Source organism: Schistocerca cancellata, chromosome 2 (genome assembly GCF_023864275.1).
Source record: "Schistocerca cancellata isolate TAMUIC-IGC-003103 chromosome 2, iqSchCanc2.1, whole genome shotgun sequence".
Classification (NCBI taxonomy): Eukaryota; Metazoa; Arthropoda; class Insecta; order Orthoptera; family Acrididae; genus Schistocerca; species Schistocerca cancellata.
Window position 1 is genome coordinate 515,648,691 of NC_064627.1, and position 22,498 is coordinate 515,671,188.

Consider the following 22,498-nt stretch of genomic DNA (forward strand, 5'->3'; position numbering starts at 1 on the left):
AGCATTAACAGGAAGTGTTTTTGCTCCATGATAACATCCCAGCCCATTCCGCATGAACACATTTACACACGCTGCTTCTGTGAGCTATCAAATTTTGCCTCACGCCCATATTCTCTTGACACAAAGCCCAGTGACTTTTTCTACTTTCCATGTATGAAGAAATCATACTGTGGCAGACATTTCCAGAATGAGAACAAACTTATTTTAGTGGTGGGATGTTTTCTGAACAGTCAAAATGTAGATTAATACAAACAGGGTCTCTGCCAAGACATCAATAATTGGGAAAAATGTGTCACACTGAAGGGCGAATACATTGATTTAGGTAATAAAATTTTACACAATTTTATACCAAAAAATTTGTAAAGCAGAGTTCAAATTCTCTTAATCCCTCCTGACAGCTATAACTGATCTCTTAATCCATTTATCCATTACTTAGCTTGTCTTCACTCTCATCACTGTTCTCTGAGTGTTGCCAGTCACTTCCTCTCCAACAGTGCTTTACTAAATTTTTGAGAATTTATTTTTCATTTAAATGCATTTTGCTTTCAATAAAACTCGTAAGAAGAAATATATGCAAATTATTATTGAGGTCAATACTTTCTGATGACTTCAAAACAGGGAAAAATACAGGGACAATGAAATCTTAGACATAAAAGCAAAATACAATGTAATCATTAATGTAATATTAAGTGTATTGGTTACCTTACAAGCTTCGTACTGGCCATTATCCAAAAATTTTACTTTAACATCTGTGGGATTTTTGTGAGCATCATACTTCAGAATAGAAAGTACCTGCACTCGTTTATATAAATTTTTATCTGCTTCTATGGCACAGATGTCGTTCACCTGTGGAATTCCATGAGACAACCTGCAAAAGGAAAGATTAGTATTGGAAATAATTTTGGAACACTGAGGAAACTTCCAACTTAGTTTTCTCAAAATATGTATCCCACTGATAGAAACATATAAAAGTAAAAGACACACAGCACTAAACTTTCAGAATGGCCAAGCTGAAAGAGTTAACAATGCTGCTCAATCAGTGAATTCTATACTCTGATTGATAAAAAAAGTTAAGCATCCAGGTGGGCTGGAGCAAACAAAATGAATGATAAGAAAATTGAGTAAAATGGTAGTATGAGCCCACTTATCAATATGATCTTGCACCTCTCTGGCCTGGACACAAGCATTGATTCAGTTGGGAAGGCTAAAGGCTGTTAAAATCATTGTATCCTCCCCTGATGCAAGCTGGCTCACATCTGTTGTATCTGGTACTTGATATCTTTGCCATTGGCACCGGGACTGAGCTGAAGTCTTAACTAGTCTCGCACATGTTCAGTCGGTGACAGATCTTGGCATCTTGCTGGGGATGAGAGTATCACAACGTCATATTGACAGTTCAGAGAGACATGGCACGTATGGACAAGCATTGTCCTATTCACAAATGTTAGTACAATACTGTCACACAAGAGGGTAACATGAGGATGGAGGTTGTCTGTGACATACAATTGTGCCACCAGTGTCTCAGTCACTATCAACCATGACCTGAAGTCATACATGATGCCTCCCCAAACTACACCAGGTGTAACACCATCGTACTTCTCCAAAATATTGGAAGAAGGTTACCTCTCCACCAGTCACCACCACACTCGCCAACAATGGTCATCCGGGCTAGAGCAGCACTAAAATTCATCATCATTCAATAGGGAACCATTTGCCAGCTGCTTCCTGGTCAAGATGCCCTTCAAAACATATTAATTTGTGATGTGGTATCAACAGCAGCCAATGCATGGGATGGTGATTTCCTCATCTGGGCACTGACAGTCACCAACCAATGGTGCGGTGTGACAAAGAATGTCACACAGAGTCCACTACAAGGGTCGCACAGATGAGAAGTGGTTATGATGTATCTTGTGCATTATGTGGCAATCTTCCATTGTGGTGATCACACAGGGCCAACTAGAACCTTGACGAGTAAGCTTGCCTTCACATTTCCATTCTATCCAACACCGGGCCATTGTCACATCTGAATAACCAAAAAATTTGGGTAGGGGGCAATTCAGCCTGCTGGCCAAATGGAAACTCACAATGAGGTCCCTTTCAAACTCTTAACAAGTGCTGATAATGCGGTGTTATATGAATACACGGCATGTCTATGTTCTTCACAGTGAACAGTCAATATCTGACACTGTTTGCATCTCCTATCTTACCATGTATAATAACAATACTGAACACAAATAACACCAAAGCTCTCTGGCAGCTGTTCTAGCTGTCGCAGAGAATTGCAGAATTTGTAGGTGTTACAGTCACATCTGACCACTTGTTCTGGAGGCTTTGCTCTTTTTTCTCTCATTCTTTCTTTCTTCTTTTTTTTTTGGGGGGGGGGGGGGGGAGTGTACTACTCATAGGTTCATTTCCTATTTTCTTCTTTAACAGCAATTCAGACTATTGACCTGTTGCTATAACTCATTAAGAAAATTTTAACATTTTCTTTGCAACATATCTTACAAGAAACATTTTTCATTGGTGGTTGAAACAGCACATGGAAAGGTGGTCAGAATAACACTCCTCAGAAAAAATACACCAGAAGAAAACGCTTGCACAGAAAAAGACCATAATTGGAACTCTTCTCTCAGGAGAGTTAATCTGGAGTTGGAATGGCTGTGTATGTCATGTGCAGGGTCACATATTGACATGGTTCCTCTGGATTTTGCCAGTAGATGGGATCATACAAGGTATGGCCTCCACCTCAACTGGAAACGGATGAGTAAACAGGCTGGGCTAATAGCAAAAAATTTAGGGGTGGGAGGGGGATGGGAAAGGAGGGAGAGAAAGAGGTGCTGTCATGAGCAGTAAAATACAGTAAAGTACCAAAGGTTCTAAGTGTCAGAACAGGATATTTTTATGATAGGAAGGAGAGAAGGAAATGAAGTTTTCAGAGTGGTTACTACTGAAACAAATCTCCAGTTTCAGAAAGAAATTAAACAACAAGTTCTGGCACACTGCATCAGCACAAACAGCTGTTGGTTAAAAATTTTCAGCAATCATCCAACTGTGTCTCAATGAATGTGAAATTTCTATCCTCAGATAGACAAAGAAATCTCATATTGGTGCTCTTCCAATACTTACTAAAGGATGATGGTGATATACCATACTTCTCATTGCCTACGCCTGAATGGGAAGACTAAGGACAAATGAGGAAATGTAAGAGGTTCCGTCAGCACAAAAGGCAAATACTTTTGGTTACTGGATCTTTATGGCATAATTACATCACTAGGTGAAATTCAGAGCTCAGACGGAAAGTTTTACAAGAATTTAAATACAGTCTCCCAGTTCATCTAGTAAAAATATGTGAAAAAATGAAATCAACTTTTATCAGTATATTCAAGGATGGGGATGGGGAGGAGTTAATCTGTTTGAACACCTTTGTTAGTTTCATGATTAAAGGGACCAAACCATGTGGTCATCAGTCATTCCTACCTGGAACAGGCAAGTAAACAAAACTACACACCAAAGAAGGATGGCATGCGTAAAACCTGAGGAAAGATAACCCCGGGGTCTACCAAAGGTCAATAAAACCTAAAGAAAGGAACACGGAAGAAGAAAAGGAGGAAAGGAGGAAAGGAAGAAAGGTGGGTGAGGTGCCCCATCCAGGAAGCAGCCAGAGGCCCTCAAAGGCATTCTGTATACCAAATCCTTAGACCCCGACAGTATAATACTGATTGAAGGTCTGCTGCCAGAACACCAATCCCAAGAGGCAGCTTGCCAGTAGTCCGTTTGGCCAGTCTGTCAGCAAGTTCATTCCCCCAGGATCCCAATGGGACCCAGGGTCCACACAAAGACCACCAATCACCCACATTGTTTGATGGCAAAAAGGGAGTCCTGGACCGTCAGGGCTAAGGGATGGCGAGAGTAACACTAGTCAAGAGATTTTAAACTGCTCAAAGAATCACTATACATGAGGAAGGACTAACCGGTGCAGGGATGGATATGCTCAAGAGCATGAGAGATGGGTACCAATGCTGCAATGAAAACACTGCAGCAATATGGAAAGGAGCGGAGTACATTACATCCCACATGACCATAACCAAAGCCAGTGTGACCGGCAACAATCAAGCCATGAGCATAGTCTACTGCTGAAAATCAAAATGTGCCAAGAATGGAGAAGAATTGGCAGCAGAGGGCTTCAAGTGGAGCCAAGTCTTTCAAACCATGTGATAGGTCAAGACAGAGCTGTGGATGGGGGATCTACCACAGAGGTGTATGCGAGTGGGCATGGATAAGAGGTTGTAGAGGGGAAAGCTGTAGTTCCAAAAAATGGGACTGGATGAGGATGGCAATCATAACCCCACATCTAGGGCACTGTTGCAGGAGGTGGGTATCTATATCTGGAAAGAGGAGGCATTAATTTGGGTGCTCTGGGAAGCACAGATGTACAAAGCATATGCGATCAACTGTTGTTGGCACAAAACCCGCAATGGTGGAACTCCTGGCTCTACTTGGAAGCTAATCATGAAGGTAATCCGAAAGGGCAGTCATACCCCAAAATGGTGTATTGGGTCCAGCATCTGCAACTTTGAAGGTGATGCTGAACTATATGCAAGGTTCGTTCGCATGATCCAGACAGGACTGCACCAAAGCTTGTAAAGCTGTAGCAGAGTAGAGCAGTTGATGCCCCAGCTGGTATTGTTGAGGCATCAAAGGGCACTGAGGTTTGTCCAACATGTCAGCTTTAATGGACAAAGATGGGGAAGACATGTCAACCAGGCATCAAAGACCAGACCCAAAAAGCAAAGCAAATCCATCACTCTGAAGTATGGCCATGAAAGTACAGATCCGGTTGGTATGCCCAGTATGGTGATGACAGAAAAGCATAACGGTAGGTCTTGGCAGCTGAAAATTGAAAGCTTTGAGTCAGAGCCCAAGATTTTGCTTGGTGTATTGCTCCCTGCAGTCTGCATTCAGCGAGACCCATTGCAGACGAACAGAAATAAATGCAAAAGTCATCAGTATACAAAGAGTGGAACACCGTAGGTTCACTAAAAAGAGAGGGATGCTCAAAACAGAACCCTGCAGAACCCCATTCTCCTACAGATGGGAGATGCTACAGGAGGTGCTAAACTGTACCTGAAAAGTCCAACACAAAAGTAAGTTTTGGATAAAAATCAGGAACAGACCACAAAGGCCCCACTCATGTAAGGTGGAAAGGATGTGATAGTGCCATGTGGCACTGTAAGCTTTATGCTGGTCAAAGAAGACTGCAACAATGTGTTGATGCTGGGCAAAAGCTGTTCAGATAGCAGACTCCAGGTGGACTATCTGTATTAGAACAATCATGGAAGAAACCATCCCAGGCTGAACCCAAAAGTCCCCAGGATTCAAGGATCCAATACAGCCTTCGACTCACCACATGTTCGAGTACCTTGCAGAGGGCATTGGTTAAACAGATTGCATGACAGCTGTTCATCTGAAGAGGCTGTTTACCTGGTACCAAAACTGGAATAAAGGCACTTTCTAGCAACCGGGAAGAGAATTCCCCCTCAAAACAGAAATGGTTGAAAACAGCAAGTATATGACAGTGGCTAGCCACTGACAAGTGTTGAAATATTTGGTTGTGTACCCCGTCCAATCTAGGAGCCACATCGCAGCAGACAGCAAAGATGCTGGCGAATACCCACTCGCTAAATGGGGTGTTGAAAGGCTTCAGGTGATGGGAAACGAAAGATAAAGGAAGTAATTCGAGATGGTGTTTGAGAAGACGGAACACAGGTGGATATTGGAACAGTCACTGTTTCCAGCGTGGTTTGAAGAGGAACCCTAAAATTAACAATGTCTGCATGGCCCAACGTACAGCCACCACCAGAGGCACGCAAAGGGCTGACCTGGTTCCAGCAGGCGGCTTGGAAACCATGAAGAGTTGGCAAACGATTATCCACAAAATAAGATTCCGGCAATACAACATAAGGTAAGAGATGAGAGAAAGAAGAGACTGCAATTCTGGAAGGTGATGATAGTAAACATTACAGTTCCATTGGAGGAGAGTAGTACAAGAGTGCACGCGAACATCAAATGGGCTGCAGACAGACATCAAATGGGCTTGAATCGTTCATTGGGTCAAGTAGTGTCCATAACTAGTAATGCGGAGTGGCAACCATTAATGTAAGATTGGACCCAGATTGAGAGGGAGGGGGGGCGACAACCCTTGGGATGTCAGTGGACAGGGGGGCACTCATCACAGGGCTTACCATCATCTTTTCCCCCTTTGGAGGGTGAGAGGAGGTGTGGCTAGGAAGAGAGCAAGCCGCAAAAATATCAGGATCCAATGAGAAAGAATGGTCTTGAGCCCACAGAGTGTGGGTTCCACTTCTGACTCAAAGTACCAGGCTTCTTGTCCTGTAGATGCCATGGATAGGGGCTCCGAGAGGAAGTCGCACCCCAGTGGGTACCAGAGAATTAGCACGTCTGTACAAGGAGAGAATGGGAACTGCCAGGGAGGAGCAAAGGGAAGGGGGACATGATGAAGGTAAAGAGGGAGGAGCAAAGGGAAGGGGGACATGATGGAGGTAAAGAGGGAGGAGGAGGAGGAGGAGGAGGAAAGGACACAACAGAAGCAAAGGTATACTTTAAAAATACTGGGTGGAGACAGTAGAATTTTTGTCAAGTGTGGCTCCGCCTGAGACTGCAGTCATGTGGGTGTGTGTTGTGTTTGCATGAGTGTGTGTGTTTGTGTCTGGCATTTATTTCTGATGAAGGCCTTACTGGCTGAAAGCTTTATATGTGACAGTCTTTTTGTTGTTCCTATCTGCACTCAGCATCTCCACTATAAGGTGAGTGGCAACTTTCCTTTTCATAATATTGTTTCTTAAGGATGAGTTACACCACAACATTATTCCATATGGCACTATTAAATGAAAATACACAAAATATATCAGCTTGCTGATTTGATTCCACCCAAGATTTACAATTATTTGACGTGCAAATCTGGTTGAACCAAGCTGTTATAGGAGGTCCAAAAAGTGTTTTTTTTCTTCCAGTTTGAATTCTCAACAATAGAAACACCTACAATTTTTGAAGTCTGCAATCTAGCTTTTATTTCCTCATCTTGTATTACACTTATCACTGGTGTAGTACCTACAGATTTGGAGAACTGAATATGTTGTGTCTTTTTAAAATCGAGAGCAAAATTACTCACAGAAAACCAGTCACTGTCATTTTCAAGAATATTATTTACCATTTCTTCTATTGCAATATATATACAGGGCTATTACAAATGATTGAAGCAATTTCATAAATTCACTGTAGCTCCATTCATTGACATATGGTCACGGCACACTACAGATACGTAGAAAAACTCATAAAGTTTTGTTCGGCTGAAGCCGCACTTCAGGTTTCTGCCATCAGAGCGCTCGAGAGCGCAGTGAGACAAAATGGCGACAGGAGCCAAGAAAGCGTATGTCGTGCTTGAAATGCACCCACATCAATCAGTCATAACAGTGCAACGACACTTCAGGACGAAGTTCAACAAAGGTCCACCAACTGCTAACTCCATTCGGCGATGGTATGCGCAGATTAAAGCTTCTGGATGCCTCTGTAAGGGGAAATCAACGGGTCGGCCTGCAGTGAGCGAAGAAATGGTTGAACGCGTAGCCCGCGGAAAATTGGCTCATGCCAGAACTGGAGACCGACAGCGCCGACTTCATCTTTCAACAGGGTGGTGCTCCACCGCACTTCCATCGTGATGTTCAGCATTTCTTAAACAGGAGATTGGAAAACCGATGGATCGGTCGTGGTGGAGATCATGATCAGCAATTCGTGTCATGGCCTCCACGCTCTCCCGACTTAACCCCCTGCGATTTCTTTCTGTGGGGTTATGTGAAAGATTCAGTGTTTAAACCTCCTCTACCAACTGCGAGCTCGCATCAACGATGCTTTCGAACTCATTGATGGGGACATGCTGCGCCGAGTGTGGGAGGAACTTGTTTATCGGCTTGATGTCAGCCGAATCACTAAAGGGGCACATATCGAACATTTGTGAATGCCTAAAAAAACTTTTTGAGTTTTTGTATGTGTGTGCAAAGCATTGTGAAAATATCTCAAATAATAAAGTTATTGTAGAGCTGTGAAATCGCTTCAATCATTTGTAATAACCCTGTACTTTGACTGATTACAAAACTAATGTAATCCACAAAAAGAACTAAATCTTTTGACGATGCTGAGCACCACAGCTGACAACATTGATGAGCAAGAAAAACTACCTCAGCTGTACCATGACACATATTGTGTTACAACTGGCTTCATTCTTTTACTATTCTCAGGTTCTGGAGTTGTTCTAATGTCTTGCCATAAATGGTATGGTTGTTGTGATGACGACGACGACGACGACAATGATTATGATGATGATGATGAGTTCCCATACTCCTTGACAAAGCGTAGGGGATGATGCGGGAGACCCGCACCGCCGTACTATGCAAGGTCCTAGCAGAAGTGGTTTGCCATTGCCTTCCTCCGACCGTAATGGGGATGGATGATGATGATGATGATGATGATGATGATGATGATGATGATGATGATGATGACGACGACGACGACGACAATGACACAACAACACTGAGTCATCTCGAGGCAGGTGAAAATCCCTGACCTCGCCGGGAATTGAACCCGGGACCCCGTGCTCGGGAAGCGAGAACGCTACCGCAAGACCACGAGCTGTTTGTTGTAGGGAATGTTAAAAACAAGATACAAAAACACTGATCATAAACATCCTGCCAATCACCTGGTGGAAGTATGGTGAGTAGACACAGAATGCTCCATGGGAGTTTACTGTTCATAGCAATTTGTGTCTGCTCGCCACACTTCCACCGGACCATTACGGCATGACTTTAGCACAACTCAGCAACCTAGAGATGTTCAAAGAACGAAGTGGTTGTAACACAACAAATGTGTAATAATACAGCTGACAATGTTTTAATTAATCGTTAATAACTAATTCTGCTTGTTGCATATTAGATGGAAGATAACTTACATATATGGGAAAGAGTGGAGTTGAGACTAAGCGTTGTGGAGTCCCATAAATTATCTCTCCCCAATTAGAAGAATCTCTCCCGATTGCACTGGCTGAGTTATTAAGTATGACTTTGTGCATTCTTTTAGTTACAAATGACATTATCCATTGCTTGGCTTCATCATCAACTCCACAAAGCCTCAGTTTATCCAGGAGAATATTGTGATCCACACAGTCAAATACCTTAGATAGGTCACAAAAATATCAGTGTTGCTATTTTGTTATTTAGTGCTTGTAAAATTTGGTGAGTGAATGTGTACATAGCATTCTCAGTTGAGCAATACTTTTGAAACACAAGCTGTGATATACTGAAGATATTGTTGTTGCTCAGGTGGAGTACTATTCTATAACACACGGACTTCTCAAAAATTTTGGAAAATGATGTCAACGGCAATACAGGTTGGTAGTTATTACATCTCTCCAATCATCTTTCTTATAAACGAGTTTAACAATGGCAAGTATTACCATCTTTCTGGAAAAATGCTCAGAGGAATATAAATACAAAAACAAAGTAAATTCAATATATACCAGGACACAGAAGCATGTGTTGCGAGTCAATATTGGAATGTAATACTTGTGACTGTAACAGTACACAGGTGATTAGGTAGTTTTCATGAAACATTTTGATGGTTTATTGTGCTGTCTGTAAGAGAGAGAGAGAGAGAGAGAAAGGAATTAGTAGTTAGTTAAAATCAAACAATGGAAAATCCAGAATGAAATAATGGCAATAAAATGAAAAGGGTACATGCTACTCACTGTATAGCTAACAAAGGCTCCACCACTGTTTTCAGATTTGTCAACCTACAACCTCTGCCACAGTGACCTCATTCTTGCGATCCAGCAGGATCTTTAGTGTCTCTTCAAATCCTTAGGCCAAAACCATAACCTCTCCCCCTTGTCTGTTTCTCTCCTCAACCTTACCACTACCCGAATGCCTGCCTTCTACATGCCTACTTAAGTCCATAGATCCAAACATCCAGGAGACCCCATTGTCACCAGTAACTATACCCCCAGTGAGAGAATCTCTGCTCTTGTAGACTAATCCCTTCAGTCTATTACCTGCAACCTACCCTCCTACATAAATAATATCAACCACTTCCGCCCCCAGCTCTCCACAGTTCCTCTCCATTTACCACAAGGTGTCATGTTCGTCACTATTGATGGCACCTCCCTATACACTAACATCCCTAATGCCCATGGCCTAGCCCCTATTGAACACTGCCTTTCCCAATGCCTGATGGATTCCAAACCTACAACCTGCTTCCTGGTTAACATGACCAACCACATCCTCACCCACAGTTACTTCTCCTTTGAAGGTATCAACTATAAACAAATCCGGGGTATGGCTACAGGCACCCACATGGCACCATCCTTTGCCAACCTATTCATAGGACATTTAGAAGAATCCTTCCTAACCACCCAGAATCCCAAACCCCTCACCTGTTAAGAGATTCACTGATGACATCTTCATTACCTGGATTGAGGGCTTGGACACCCTATCCACATTCCTCCAGAACCTCAGCACCTTCTTTCCCATTCACTTTACCCATTCTGTCAATGGCAGGGCTACATGTGAAACCAGTCATGTGAACTACAAGCTAAGCTGCAACCACTGTGCTTCATTATAAGTGGGCCCGACAACCAACAAGCTCTCTGTCCACATGAATGGACCATCAACAAATTGTGGCCAAGAAACAGTTGGACCAACCAGATGCTGAGCATGCTGCCCAACACAACTTTCTTCATTTTAATGACTGCTTCATAGCCTATCAACATCAGTTTTTCTGAATTGTGCAGATGGGAACTCTCCCTGCAATATATCCTATGTTTCTGTAAACCTCCTGGCCTCAATCCACAGTATTATTACTTCTCTCCTCCCCCCCCTCCCCCACTGCCCCCCTTTGCCCAACATCTAACCTCCCAACTGCACTTAGCTGCCCTACCCTCTCTCCACTTCGTCCTTGTATGCTCCCCCAAAGAACACTTTACTGTCACTCACTTGTACCCTGCTCTCCTTACCCCTACCAGCCCCAGACTCTTCCTTCCTCCCAACACCCAGACTGCTTCTCCCCTCACGGACAGTTGCTTGCAGCCCGATCCCAGCAGCAAGAGACGGTGGTCATGTGTGCAAGTGATGTTTGTGTGAACATCTGTGTTAGTATGTTGTAAAAGAGAGCTTCTTGGCCAAAAGCTTATTTATTTAGTAGTCTTTTTGTTTTGCCTGTCTGTGACTCATCTTCTCCATTGTATGGTGAGTAGCAATCTAACCTTTTCATAATATTGCTAGTAGTTAATTAGTTAGTTAGTTTCACGCTCTATGGATCATTCATACAATTACAGTGAAACCTCTATATAACGTTTTTCAAGGGACCACAAATTCTGAACACTGTATAGAGGAAAATACTATAAAGAGGAAGGCTTCCAAATAATAATTATTGGGCATTACTGAAGATCGGGATACCACTAATAAGCTTTGACAAATGGTGCCATAGATTACATTTTAAATATTCACAACACTGTAATATGATCAAATGATCAATGTAACAAATGATTAGTATTTTGTGATTAAAACATGGAGCCCAGTAGGTGGATGCGTGAAAGGAAATGGATCAGTTTGTACTGTAAAAAGTTATAACAGATTCTTAAGATATGACATCATTGTCCAAAGCTGACATGTGGTATCCCGTTCTTCAGTTGACCCAATTGTAGAATATGAGCCAAATTTTGTTTATGATATACTGAACATACTACATAAAAACACAGTAAATGGTACAGAATAAAAAAAGAATTAGTTAAAAAAAAATTACTTTAATAATTACATTATGAAATGGAACTTAAATTTGCACAAACTCTAGGAACCTATGCAACCTGAAAATCACATACCTACGATTTTTAAAATATTCAAGCACGCATGTTTGTTTTCTATTTCTCCTAGACACTATGGCAATCTTTTCTTGCTCCAAATGAGCAAGTTGAACTATTGTTCTGTCCTCAAGTCTATGGGTCATCATATATCTCCTAAATGTTTCAAAGCCTTCAGCTGCCTTAGTATATGAGGGCTCAGGGTCATCTTCCTTGTCACTGTCACTTTCACTATACTATTATTCTCCAAGCTTCTATCTGCAGTCAGCTCCTCAATACTTTGTACTCCTGTGGTTGCCACACTGTCGTCCACAGCCACAAAGCCCTCAAAAGTGACAGAATCACTGCCTATTAATTCCTAAAACTCTTGCAAATCACTTGCAACATCTTCCACAGGAGCTGCCATCTGATTCTGACAGAATCCCACATTTTTAAACAGTTTTTAATAGTCTCAGCACTGACTCCCCTCCACGAGTACATAATTAAATTCATTGCCTGTAAAATACTTTCACATTTCTCAGAAAGGATACATCTGGTGGATGTGCCGCACATCTGTCCACAAACAGCAGCACTTTTCTTGCAACATTCCCCATTTTGGCATCAAATTCTCCGAGAAACTGAAATGGCGCTAAAAAGATTGTAAACGGAATGTGCGTCACGTATCACATGACTGGGTTCTGCCGCTGACAAATGAAACACTCTGAGTGCGGGCTTTCCGAGCCGGTGCCAATTGTGAATCCACAGAACAGAAAATGATGCGTCTAGATCCAGTCACTTAAACGTTATAAAGAGGTAAATAATTGACCAGGGTTCCAAAAATATGAGTGTTACATGGAGGAAATTGTAATATAGAGGAAACGCAGTAAAGAGGAAAATTTAACATTGTTTATATGGGCTTTTAGTCGGGACCGAAAAAAACGGACGTAACGTAGAGGAAAACGTTATATGGAGGAATGTTATAAAGAGGTTTCACTGTATTCGTAATGATGTAGAATAAATCATTTTGCATTCACAACAGACACCCATATATAAATACAAATCATTTTGCATTCACAACAGACACCCATATATAAATACAGCTGCATGCTGACCATTACTTTTTTTAATGCAGTTGTAAGACGTTCTTATACACCATCTTTTACACATTACAAAGTAGAAATTCTACAGAATAGGAGTTGGCAACGTGAAACATTTTCAGTTGAGTTCCAAATTTAAATCTGTTGTGTGTCACAGTTTTTGTACCATTGGGTAAGTGATAAAAAATTTTGCTGGCAGTATTGTGCACCTTACTGTAATGTGGAGTAATGAATGTAATTTTTTCTTCTAGTATTGTAGTTATGGAAATCACTGTTCGCTTTGAACTGCAGTGAATTATTAACAACAAACACGATGAGAGAATAAATATACTGTGAGGCATAGTCAAAATACTGACCACCACATGTTATTCTTACAGAAAGTTTGTGAGTAACAAAGACTTTCTTAAAGATGAGTTTTCTCACAACATTATTCCACACTATATTACAGAATGAAAATGAGCAGAGCATGTCAACTTCCTAATATGTCTCTCACTAAGATTTGCAATGATCAAGCTGCAAATTTGGCTGAACTTAGCGCTTTTGGGAGTTCCAAAATGTATTTTTTTCCAGTTGGCATTCTAATCAAGTTTTGATTCTTTTCACCCTAGCTATTATTTCCTCATCTTGTATTGCATTTATCACTTGTGTAGTACCTCCAGATGTGCAGAACTGAATATGTTGTGTCTTTTTAAAATCGAGAGCAAAATTACTCACAGAAAACCAGTCACTGTCATTTTCAAGAATACAGAGTGAGACTGCTCGCAGAAAACCATTCAATTTTACGTCAAAGAAATTTAGTTACCTTTACTTCTGTAGCTGTATATATGTTTGGACTGACTACAATACTAGTGCCGCCCACAAAAAGGGACTAATTCTGCTTCTTGTACATTAGGCGGAGGGTCATTCGCAGACACGAGAAACAACAGTGAAGTCTTATGAAATCCCATAAGTGGTTTCTCCCAGTCACAAGAATCTCCCCTGCTTACAGTGGTTGGATTATTAAGTGTAAATTTGTGTATTCTTTTAATTATGTACGACATTATCCACTGGTTGACTATACCCTCAATTCCATAAAATCTCAATTTATTCAGGAAGCTGTTGGGACACACACTGTCAAATGCCTTAGAATTTTGGAAAGTGATATCAGTGGCAAAATAGGTAATTAGTTATAGATCTCTCTCCCATCATTTGTCTTATACAGGGGTTTAACAATGGCATATTTCAATCTCTGTGGATAATGGCCTGAGTTAGTAGTAGTATTAGTAGCTTTATTCATCCACAGATCTCTTTTTACAAGAATATAGGACATGTCAAAGTATTTACAAGTTTAGGTCAATTTAAAATAAGCTAATTCGTATACACATATATTTACAGACTTCTAGTTAGACATAATCATTAGATTTACTCCTGGTATACAATACTTTTTTTACAAATAAATTATTAAAATAATGTAATGCCACACTGGTCACTCATATCTCACTATCAGTCACTGCGCGCGCACACACACACACACACACACACACACACACACACACACACACACACACACTCTCTCTCTCTCTCTCTCTCTCTCTCGTGATCTCTGGGCCATTTTCTGTACTGCAACTTCCCATTTGCTATCCTGAAAAACTGAGTCAGCATCCCTCCATAATGAGTGAGAAAGAGGTGTTAGTACTGTGCTATGCATAGCTTGGGGTAAGTATTTCTAGAAAGGAAAAAAGAAGGAAAAAGCATAAAGTGAAGGTGTTATGTGGAATGATGGATGCCTTATAATAATAATAATGTATAAAATGTATTGCACAACAGGTCCTTTTTAGCTGCCTTTTTAAGTAAGTGTATTTTTACAATTTCTTTAATCTCTTTTGGTAATTTATTGTACAGTTTTATTCCTTGGTAGAAAATGCTGTTTCGAGTTTTTTGTGTGTGTGTGTGTGTGTGTGTGTGGGGGGGGGGGGGGGGGGGATGTAAGTTGAGTCTATCTCTTGTTGTGTGGTCATGGACAGAGCTGTTTGTGCAGTAATTAGCAATGTTACTTTGATGTGTATAAGTGACTGGTAAATGTATTCACATGGAGCAATTAAAATCCCCAGTGTTTTGAACAGATCTTTACAATGAGCTTGACTAGTAGTGATGCAAAGACAGTGCTTATTAAATGAGAACAAAACTTCAGTACTCTGTTGGAAACTGTATGAAATCAAGATGAGCTATTTTTGAAAGGATGTATAATTTTCTTAATTTTACAAGGAGAAGTGGGTGAGATCTCCATTATATTGAATTTTATGTAACAATAAGTCTTTTGTTCAACATCCTCCTTTGATTTTTCTCTTGAACTGTTGGTCCCTATGTTTTCTTCTATATTCAAGAAATGATTATTAAACATATCTGCTATCTGTGACAGATCACTTATAGTCCTTTCATTTAAATCAATAGTGACGTTATCTTGTTCTGTGCCTTGTTGTCCTGTTTCTCATTTTACTACATACCATATAGTCCTACACTCTATTGTCAGAATATCGACTTCTGACATAATGTGCAGGTTCCTTGATTTTTTAGATGACTTTTCTTAGTGGTGCAGTACATCTTTCAGGAAAGACAGTGCTTATTAATCAGGAACAAGACTGTTGGAAACACCATCAAATCGAGATGAGCCATTTTTTTAGTGGATACATAATTTTCTTAATTTTATAAGGCAAAACGGGTGAGACACCCACTAGATTGAATTTTAAGTTGTGGTAAGTCACTTGTTCAACATATTCCTTTGAGTATATTCCTTTCAAGTAGTTTCTGTAGTGTGCTACTAATGCTGGATTTTTATTTGTTCTTGCCAAATGATACATTTCCCTTTTTCTTTTACTAGATACTTTAATGCTCTTAGTGAGCCATGGTTTTTTTACATGGCTGCTTATTGCCCTTTGTGATTCATTTATGCAGAAAACTATTTTTAAATGATGATATTAATTTGTCATGGAACAGATTACATTTTACGTCAGCATCTGGTTCATTATACATTTCATCCCATATCACCTCTTGTAAACTGTTCTTAAAAACATTTTTCTGGAATTATTAATTACTCTAACCGATTTCCACTAAGAAGCATCTATACTGCAAAGCACTGTCTCTTTCATCCTAAATAACTGTTTATCACGATCAGAGAGTATGTTTGCTACTGGATATACAGTTATTTTCTAGCTTTGGGCTTCATCAAAGAAAATATTATCAATTAAGAGTCCCACTGGCTTTATCCACTTGTGTTGGAAAGTTAATAACCGAGATCCAAATAAGGTTTCCAGAGTTTTTTTCCTATCAGAATCCTTCGAAAAATCTACTCTGTAATCAAAACAGGCTATTAACTGCTTGCTGTTGTGTGACAGATAGCATAATAGGGAATCCATATTCATCATAAACAGTTCAAAATTCCCAGTGGGGATCTATATACAATTACAAGTGAACTATTTTCAATATTAATTCATTAGCACACATTTCTATGTGGTACGCTCACTACAAATTCTACTTGTTTCAATGTTTTTGAACTTGTGATCTGCCTTAATGTATGAAGTCTCCTTTTTCAAAATTCACTTCCTGCAAAACTGTAATTTTTCAGGAAACACAAAAGACTTGTTTTAGGGTTATTTAGGTGGAAGCAAATTTTTGTAAACTTCACGTGTAATGTATTAATCTCTAAACAGCAATTGATACACCCATGAATCAAAAGAACAATCTGCATACATATATTTAAAAATGTCGATGAAAAATTTAAAATTTGCTTTCTATGTAACATATTGATGAACAACTTTTTTTCGGTCATTCATTTACCAGAGAAACACAATAAACAAGTATATTACATGTACCTTTTTTTAAAGTATTACTGATGTAGAATGCAGTAATTACAGCAAGACAAACATTTAAAAATTTTAAGTCAACCCAAGAACATGTTTATAGTCCATTGTCTCGCTCAATTCCCCCAACATTTTGTCACATCACTTATATCTGCACTATCAACAGCACAGAACTCTGTGGCTCCATTGGGTATTTCAATGAACTTCTTCAACTTTGCCATATCCTGACTCTTTTCTTTACTGAAATGATTCATTGCTTTAGTTTTTTCAGCTGTGTCTGTGACTCTGAAGAATTTCTGTCCTTTCTTGAGGATCTCCACTGCAGTTGACTCCCTACAATATATATATCTAATGGAAGTCTCAACCTTGAAATCACAACTTTTTGGACTGAGTAACTCAGGTTTTGGCAATACAGAAAGGCAATTTGGACTTTAAAATACTGCTAAACTTCTGTTTGAGATTATACACATTGCTGTCATCTTCCACTGCTTTGACATCACCACTGTTTCTGAGGATGTTATGATACTTCTTAGATGATGTCATTTCTTCTTTTTTTCTGTATTTTTTCCCACATTCCTGAATGAGTGATCAGGAGGTATATAGCTGTGCCCCTGTATTGGAAAGTATTGGTTAATACTTGTGAAAACTGACTTTTCCAAGAATCTTTTGTGTGTGTGTGTGTGTGTGTGTGTGTGTGTGTGTGTGTGTGTGTTGTCTATGTTTGACAATGGCCTTGTTAGCCAAAACTTATTTTGTGACTTTCTTTTTGTTGTCACTATCTGCAACTCAGCATCTCCGCTACATGATGAGTAGCGCCCATCCTTCTTTTCATAACATTGTTACATACCACATCTTTGTCGCCATTTTTGCAACTGACAATAAATGGACAGAAAGCAAGTATCATGAGGCCTATTGTTACTTCTGCAAATGTTACCAACCTGCACAATGAAAATGGCTTTATAGAAATCGAAAGGTTATTCAACCTAGACAAATTAGATTCAGAAAACAAGTTTTGCTATAGCAGTCTTGTGGCAGAAACTGAGTTTTGGGGCACTTGATAGCTCCTAACCACAGAAGTAACTGGGTTTTGAAAAAACTGTTTTCTGAAAAAGAAAGATGGCTATCTCACATAGCACATTCCACAAAATACTCATTTTGTCCATTTTTGTAGAAAGTGAGTTTTGAAAAAACAGTACTAATATGTAAAAGTCCTCTTTTTCCCTTGTTAACGAGCGTGGTTTGAAAAGTTCTTAGAACAGAATAGGAAAAAAGGACTTACATCACTGAAACTTTTCTTTATTTTTCAATGTTGTCTCATTGTTGATTAATGCACTTGGTCCAACGATGTTTCAGTGTCTTGATCCCATCTCAAAAATGAGTTTCCTCCAGGCCTGCAAAATAGTTGTTAACTCCAGCTATCAATACTTCGTTTGAAGTGAATCTTTGTCCACCAAGAAAAATTTTCAATTTTGGGAAGAGATGGAAGTCTGACAGAGCCATATCAGGTGAATAAGGCAGGTGTGGCAACTATTGATACCTTAGTTCGTGTAATTTTGCCATGGCAATGGCACATGTGTGTGGGCACGCAATGCCTTGATGGAAGTTGGCTTTCTTTCTTGCTAAACCTAGCCTTTATTTCGTGTACCTTTTGTTGCAATTTATCCAGGAGGTTAGCACAGTATTCTCCAGTAATTGTTTGCCCAATGGGAAGATAATCTACAAATAGAATCCCCTTCGCATCCCAGAACACTGATGCCATGACCTTTCCCACTGAAGGAATTGTCTTTGCTTTCTTTGGTGGCAGAGAATCAGCATGTTTCCACTGCTCTGACTGTTTTTTGTCTCTGGGATATAGTAGTGCACCCAAGTTTCATCTATGGTCACAAACCGGCACAAAAAATCTTAATCGTTTCTCCTAAAATGGGACAAACATTGTTCCGATATGTCCGACTCATGCGTTTTTGATCCAGCGTCAAGAGTTTCGGTATCCATCTTGCAGATAATTTATTCATTTCTAATTCTTCAGTTAAAATGTGATATACCCCTTCAGATGACATCTGGAAAGGAATCTCATGCACTTTCAATTGGCGATCCTCCATGACCATTTTGTGCACTTTTGCAATGATTTCTGGAGTAGTGACACATCTTCACTGACCACTGTACAGATCATCATCTAAGCTCTCCCAACCAAATTTAAATTCATTTGTCCACTTGGACACAGTTGAATATGAAGGAGCAGAGTCCCCTAGTGCATTATGGAAATCGACATGAATGTTCTTTGCTTTCATACCTTTCTTTACGAAGTACTTAATCACTGCTCGAATCTTGATTTTTTTCCGTCTTCGCAAATCACTATGTGGGAACAACAACAGAGCCACGTCACTGCCACAGCTCTTTTCCAAGAGTACTGATGTGGCACATGTGTAAAGGCAACAGTCCAATGAATATTACGTGAACAACTTGTTGCACTAGCACTGACCTCTCATGGTGATTCTGAGAACTTTTCAACTCCCCCCCCCCCCCCCCCTCCCCCCTCGTAATTCTACAAGCTAGAGTGTAATCTTTTATATTTAGCTTCTCCATCCCTGCCATTGCGTGGTTCCACAGGTCATCTATCTTTTCAGAACTCTCTAAACTTTCCAAACAGACAATACGCTTTTCTTACATTATAACTCAATCCTCTAACATTCTGATGAAATAAGATAGCCTTACTTTTCTGTACATTCTTAAGCATTTTGTGAGGCTCTTCTATTGTTGTAACTTATTTTACAACAGGGTGCCTATAACCTGACTCTACCCTAAAAAAAAGGTATTCCTGTGACACCAGTAACCATGGCATCTCCCATCCCCGTGTGTCTTCTGCAAGAAGTTCGGCGAACCTATCTTTCTCCCTCTTATTCAGGTGTTGGCAGGGTTTGTTATGTCCCCATCTCCCAACTGTAGCAACAAGCACTGCTCTCATATGAGAGTCAGTCAGCAGCAGCCCACTCAACTCTGTGTTCATGAAGATCACAGCAGTGTTTATCCAGGGCAGGCCTGCCACTGCAGGAGCTCCACAATGCTCACCCTTGTCTGTGAAGTTGCTGCTCCTACTCCATACAGGTCACACCCAATGATGCGATTTCTGAAGATGATTGCCTGATCCCCTTTATCAAAATTGTTACACAAATTCCCTATGAACCATGCCACTGGGCTAAGGCTAGCACTTGGCTTCACGATACTTGGGACCTGGTACTCCATTTGTAATTTGTCCTGTAAGCTCAAACCTAGTTGAAAAAGTTAAGAGCTTTCACACGATACTTGTTACCTTCATCCTGTTCCCACGAGCTTTGTCTGCCTTCAACCTATGTATTTCTAGTCTGTGGTGATTTTAATGTAAATTTCTTGAAGAAATCTGATAGTAAAACTAATCTGGAGGTCCTGTTAGTTGTTTATAATTTAGTACTAGTCACAAATTTCCCAACCCCAGGTAAAGAAGTTGGAAGTACCCTTAAAGATAACACACGCCATACAACAAACAAAAGTTAAAGAAATGCATGAGTATCCTGTAGTGAATGGATTGTTAGAAAATGATGCAAAGTTAGTCAGTCACATTGCGGAAATTAGAATCAGGTACACTCCAAAAACATTCAAAGAAAAAAAAGTTAGGCTGATCAATGATAAAAAGTTTGAAAGTTTCTGAGAAAGCTTAAAAAATGGTGACTAGGGTGAAGATTACGAGCCTGATGTTAGCTCTAAATTCAACACATTTCTTAATTAGGTTGTATCTGTTCCTGTAAGCAGTTTTGCTAAAAAGATTATTAATAGTAGTTCCGATAAGTCACCATGGATCAGTTATGAGAAGCTCTTCACAATGAAAAAGGAACGTGTACAGAATAGATGGAGTAAGTAATGACCAAATAACGTTATGGAAAGGGCAGACAGCTACTCACCATATAGAGGAGACACAGAGTTGCGGAGACACACAATTAAAAAGACTGCTATACATTTGAACTTTCGGGCACAAGACCTTCTACTGAAGTAGGAAACACACATCTATTCACACAAGCACAACACACACACACACACATGCCCACTGTATTTGGCCGTTGAGGCTGGAATGCATACAGCAACTGCATCTGATGGAAAATAAATCTGTGGGTGGTGGGGGTAAGGACGAAGCTGGGGTGGGGAAGGAGCATGATAGCAGGTATGGGTGGGGGAAGTGTAGTGCTGCTTGCAGGGACGCGGTGGGGACAGATCAGGACTGCTAGGTCAGGAGGTTTGGGGAAGGAGGGAGGGGTGAGCAGAGAAGTTGAGGAGTAGAGGACAGGAAAAGGAGACTATGGGGGTGCTGGGGGAAAAGAAGGCTGTGTAGTGCTGGAGTGGGTGAAAGAAGGGGACAGATGGGTTAAAAACGGGTACTATTGAAGGTTGAGGCTAGGGGGGTTAAGGAAATGTAGGTTATATGCACAATTCAGAAAAGCTTATGTTGGTAGGAAAGACTTTGATGACGCAGGCTGTGAATCTATCATTGAAGGGAAGCATGTTGTTATGGGCAGCATGTTCAGCAACTGGGTGGCCATTCATGTGGACTGTCAGCTTGTCCTCCACTTTGGCAGTTGCCAACCATTCAATACAAAGAAGTCCTTCCCATACGTCCTAGCCATCCTTGGCCATCACATCTTTAGTTACAAGCAGTCCCTCTGCAAAGATATCAAGGGTCTCAATGAGACCTTCACAGAATGAAATTATCCACTCAACCTTGTACAGAAACAGGTCTCCAGTGTCTTGTCTCTTCAGCCCCCTACCACTTCCCAAATACTCACCATTCAGCCACGAAGGAGCACTACCCTTGTGACACAGTATCACCCAGCATTGGAGCAACTGAATCACATTCTCCAACAGGGATTTGACTAACTCCCGTTGTGCTTTGAAATAAGGAATATCACCCATTATCCTCCCCACTCCTTCTGCAGTGGTACTCCACTGTCCACCAAATCTACGCAATATCCTTATCCGTCCTTCCTCAACCCTTGCTCCCAACTCCTTGTCTCAAGGCTTAGATACCTGAAATACACCTAGATGCAAGACCTGTCCCACACATTCTCCAATCATCACCTGGTCACAGGCATCTCTTATCCCATGACCACCTACGAATGGAGTCATGTGATCCACATATCAAACTGCAACCTCTGTGCTGCTTTCTATGTGGGCATGGCAACCAACAAGCAGTCTGTCCGCATGAATGGCCACTGACAAACTGTGGCCCTGAGACAGCTGGATCACCCAACTGCTTCACATCCTACCTAACACAACATGCTTCACATCCTATCAACACCACCTTTTCTGAAAAGCACACCAGGGAACTCTCCCTGAAATATATCCTACATCCTGTAACCTGCCTGACCTCAACCTTCCTAGTCCCTATCCTTCACTTACATATCCCCTTCCCTGCTCCCACTGCAGTACTAAACACCCTTCTATTTGACCAATGGCCCACTAGTCATTTTTCCTCTTCCTCTCCTTTCCTGCTCTTCTTCTCCCCCCCCCCCCCCCACACACCCCCACCCACCCACCCACCCAAATATCCTGAATGCACCCTGCATCCACCATATCCTTGCATGCTCCCACAAGCACCACTATACCTCCCCCACTCTTACTCAGCTATTCCTACCCCTCCCTCC

The 22,498-nt window shown here is 40.8% G+C and overlaps 1 protein-coding gene across 2 annotated transcripts in view; it reads right to left on the reverse strand.

The window, feature by feature from the left end:
- LOC126162064 (putative ATP-dependent RNA helicase TDRD12) overlaps nt 1-22,498 on the reverse strand; it is a 429,957-nt gene that overhangs the window by 118,020 nt on the left and 289,439 nt on the right. For both annotated transcript variants that reach the window (XM_049918325.1, XM_049918324.1), the window contains exon 17: nt 703-868. In XM_049918325.1, coding sequence (XP_049774282.1) covers nt 703-868 — 166 coding nt within the window. The remainder of the gene's footprint in view (nt 1-702; nt 869-22,498) is intronic.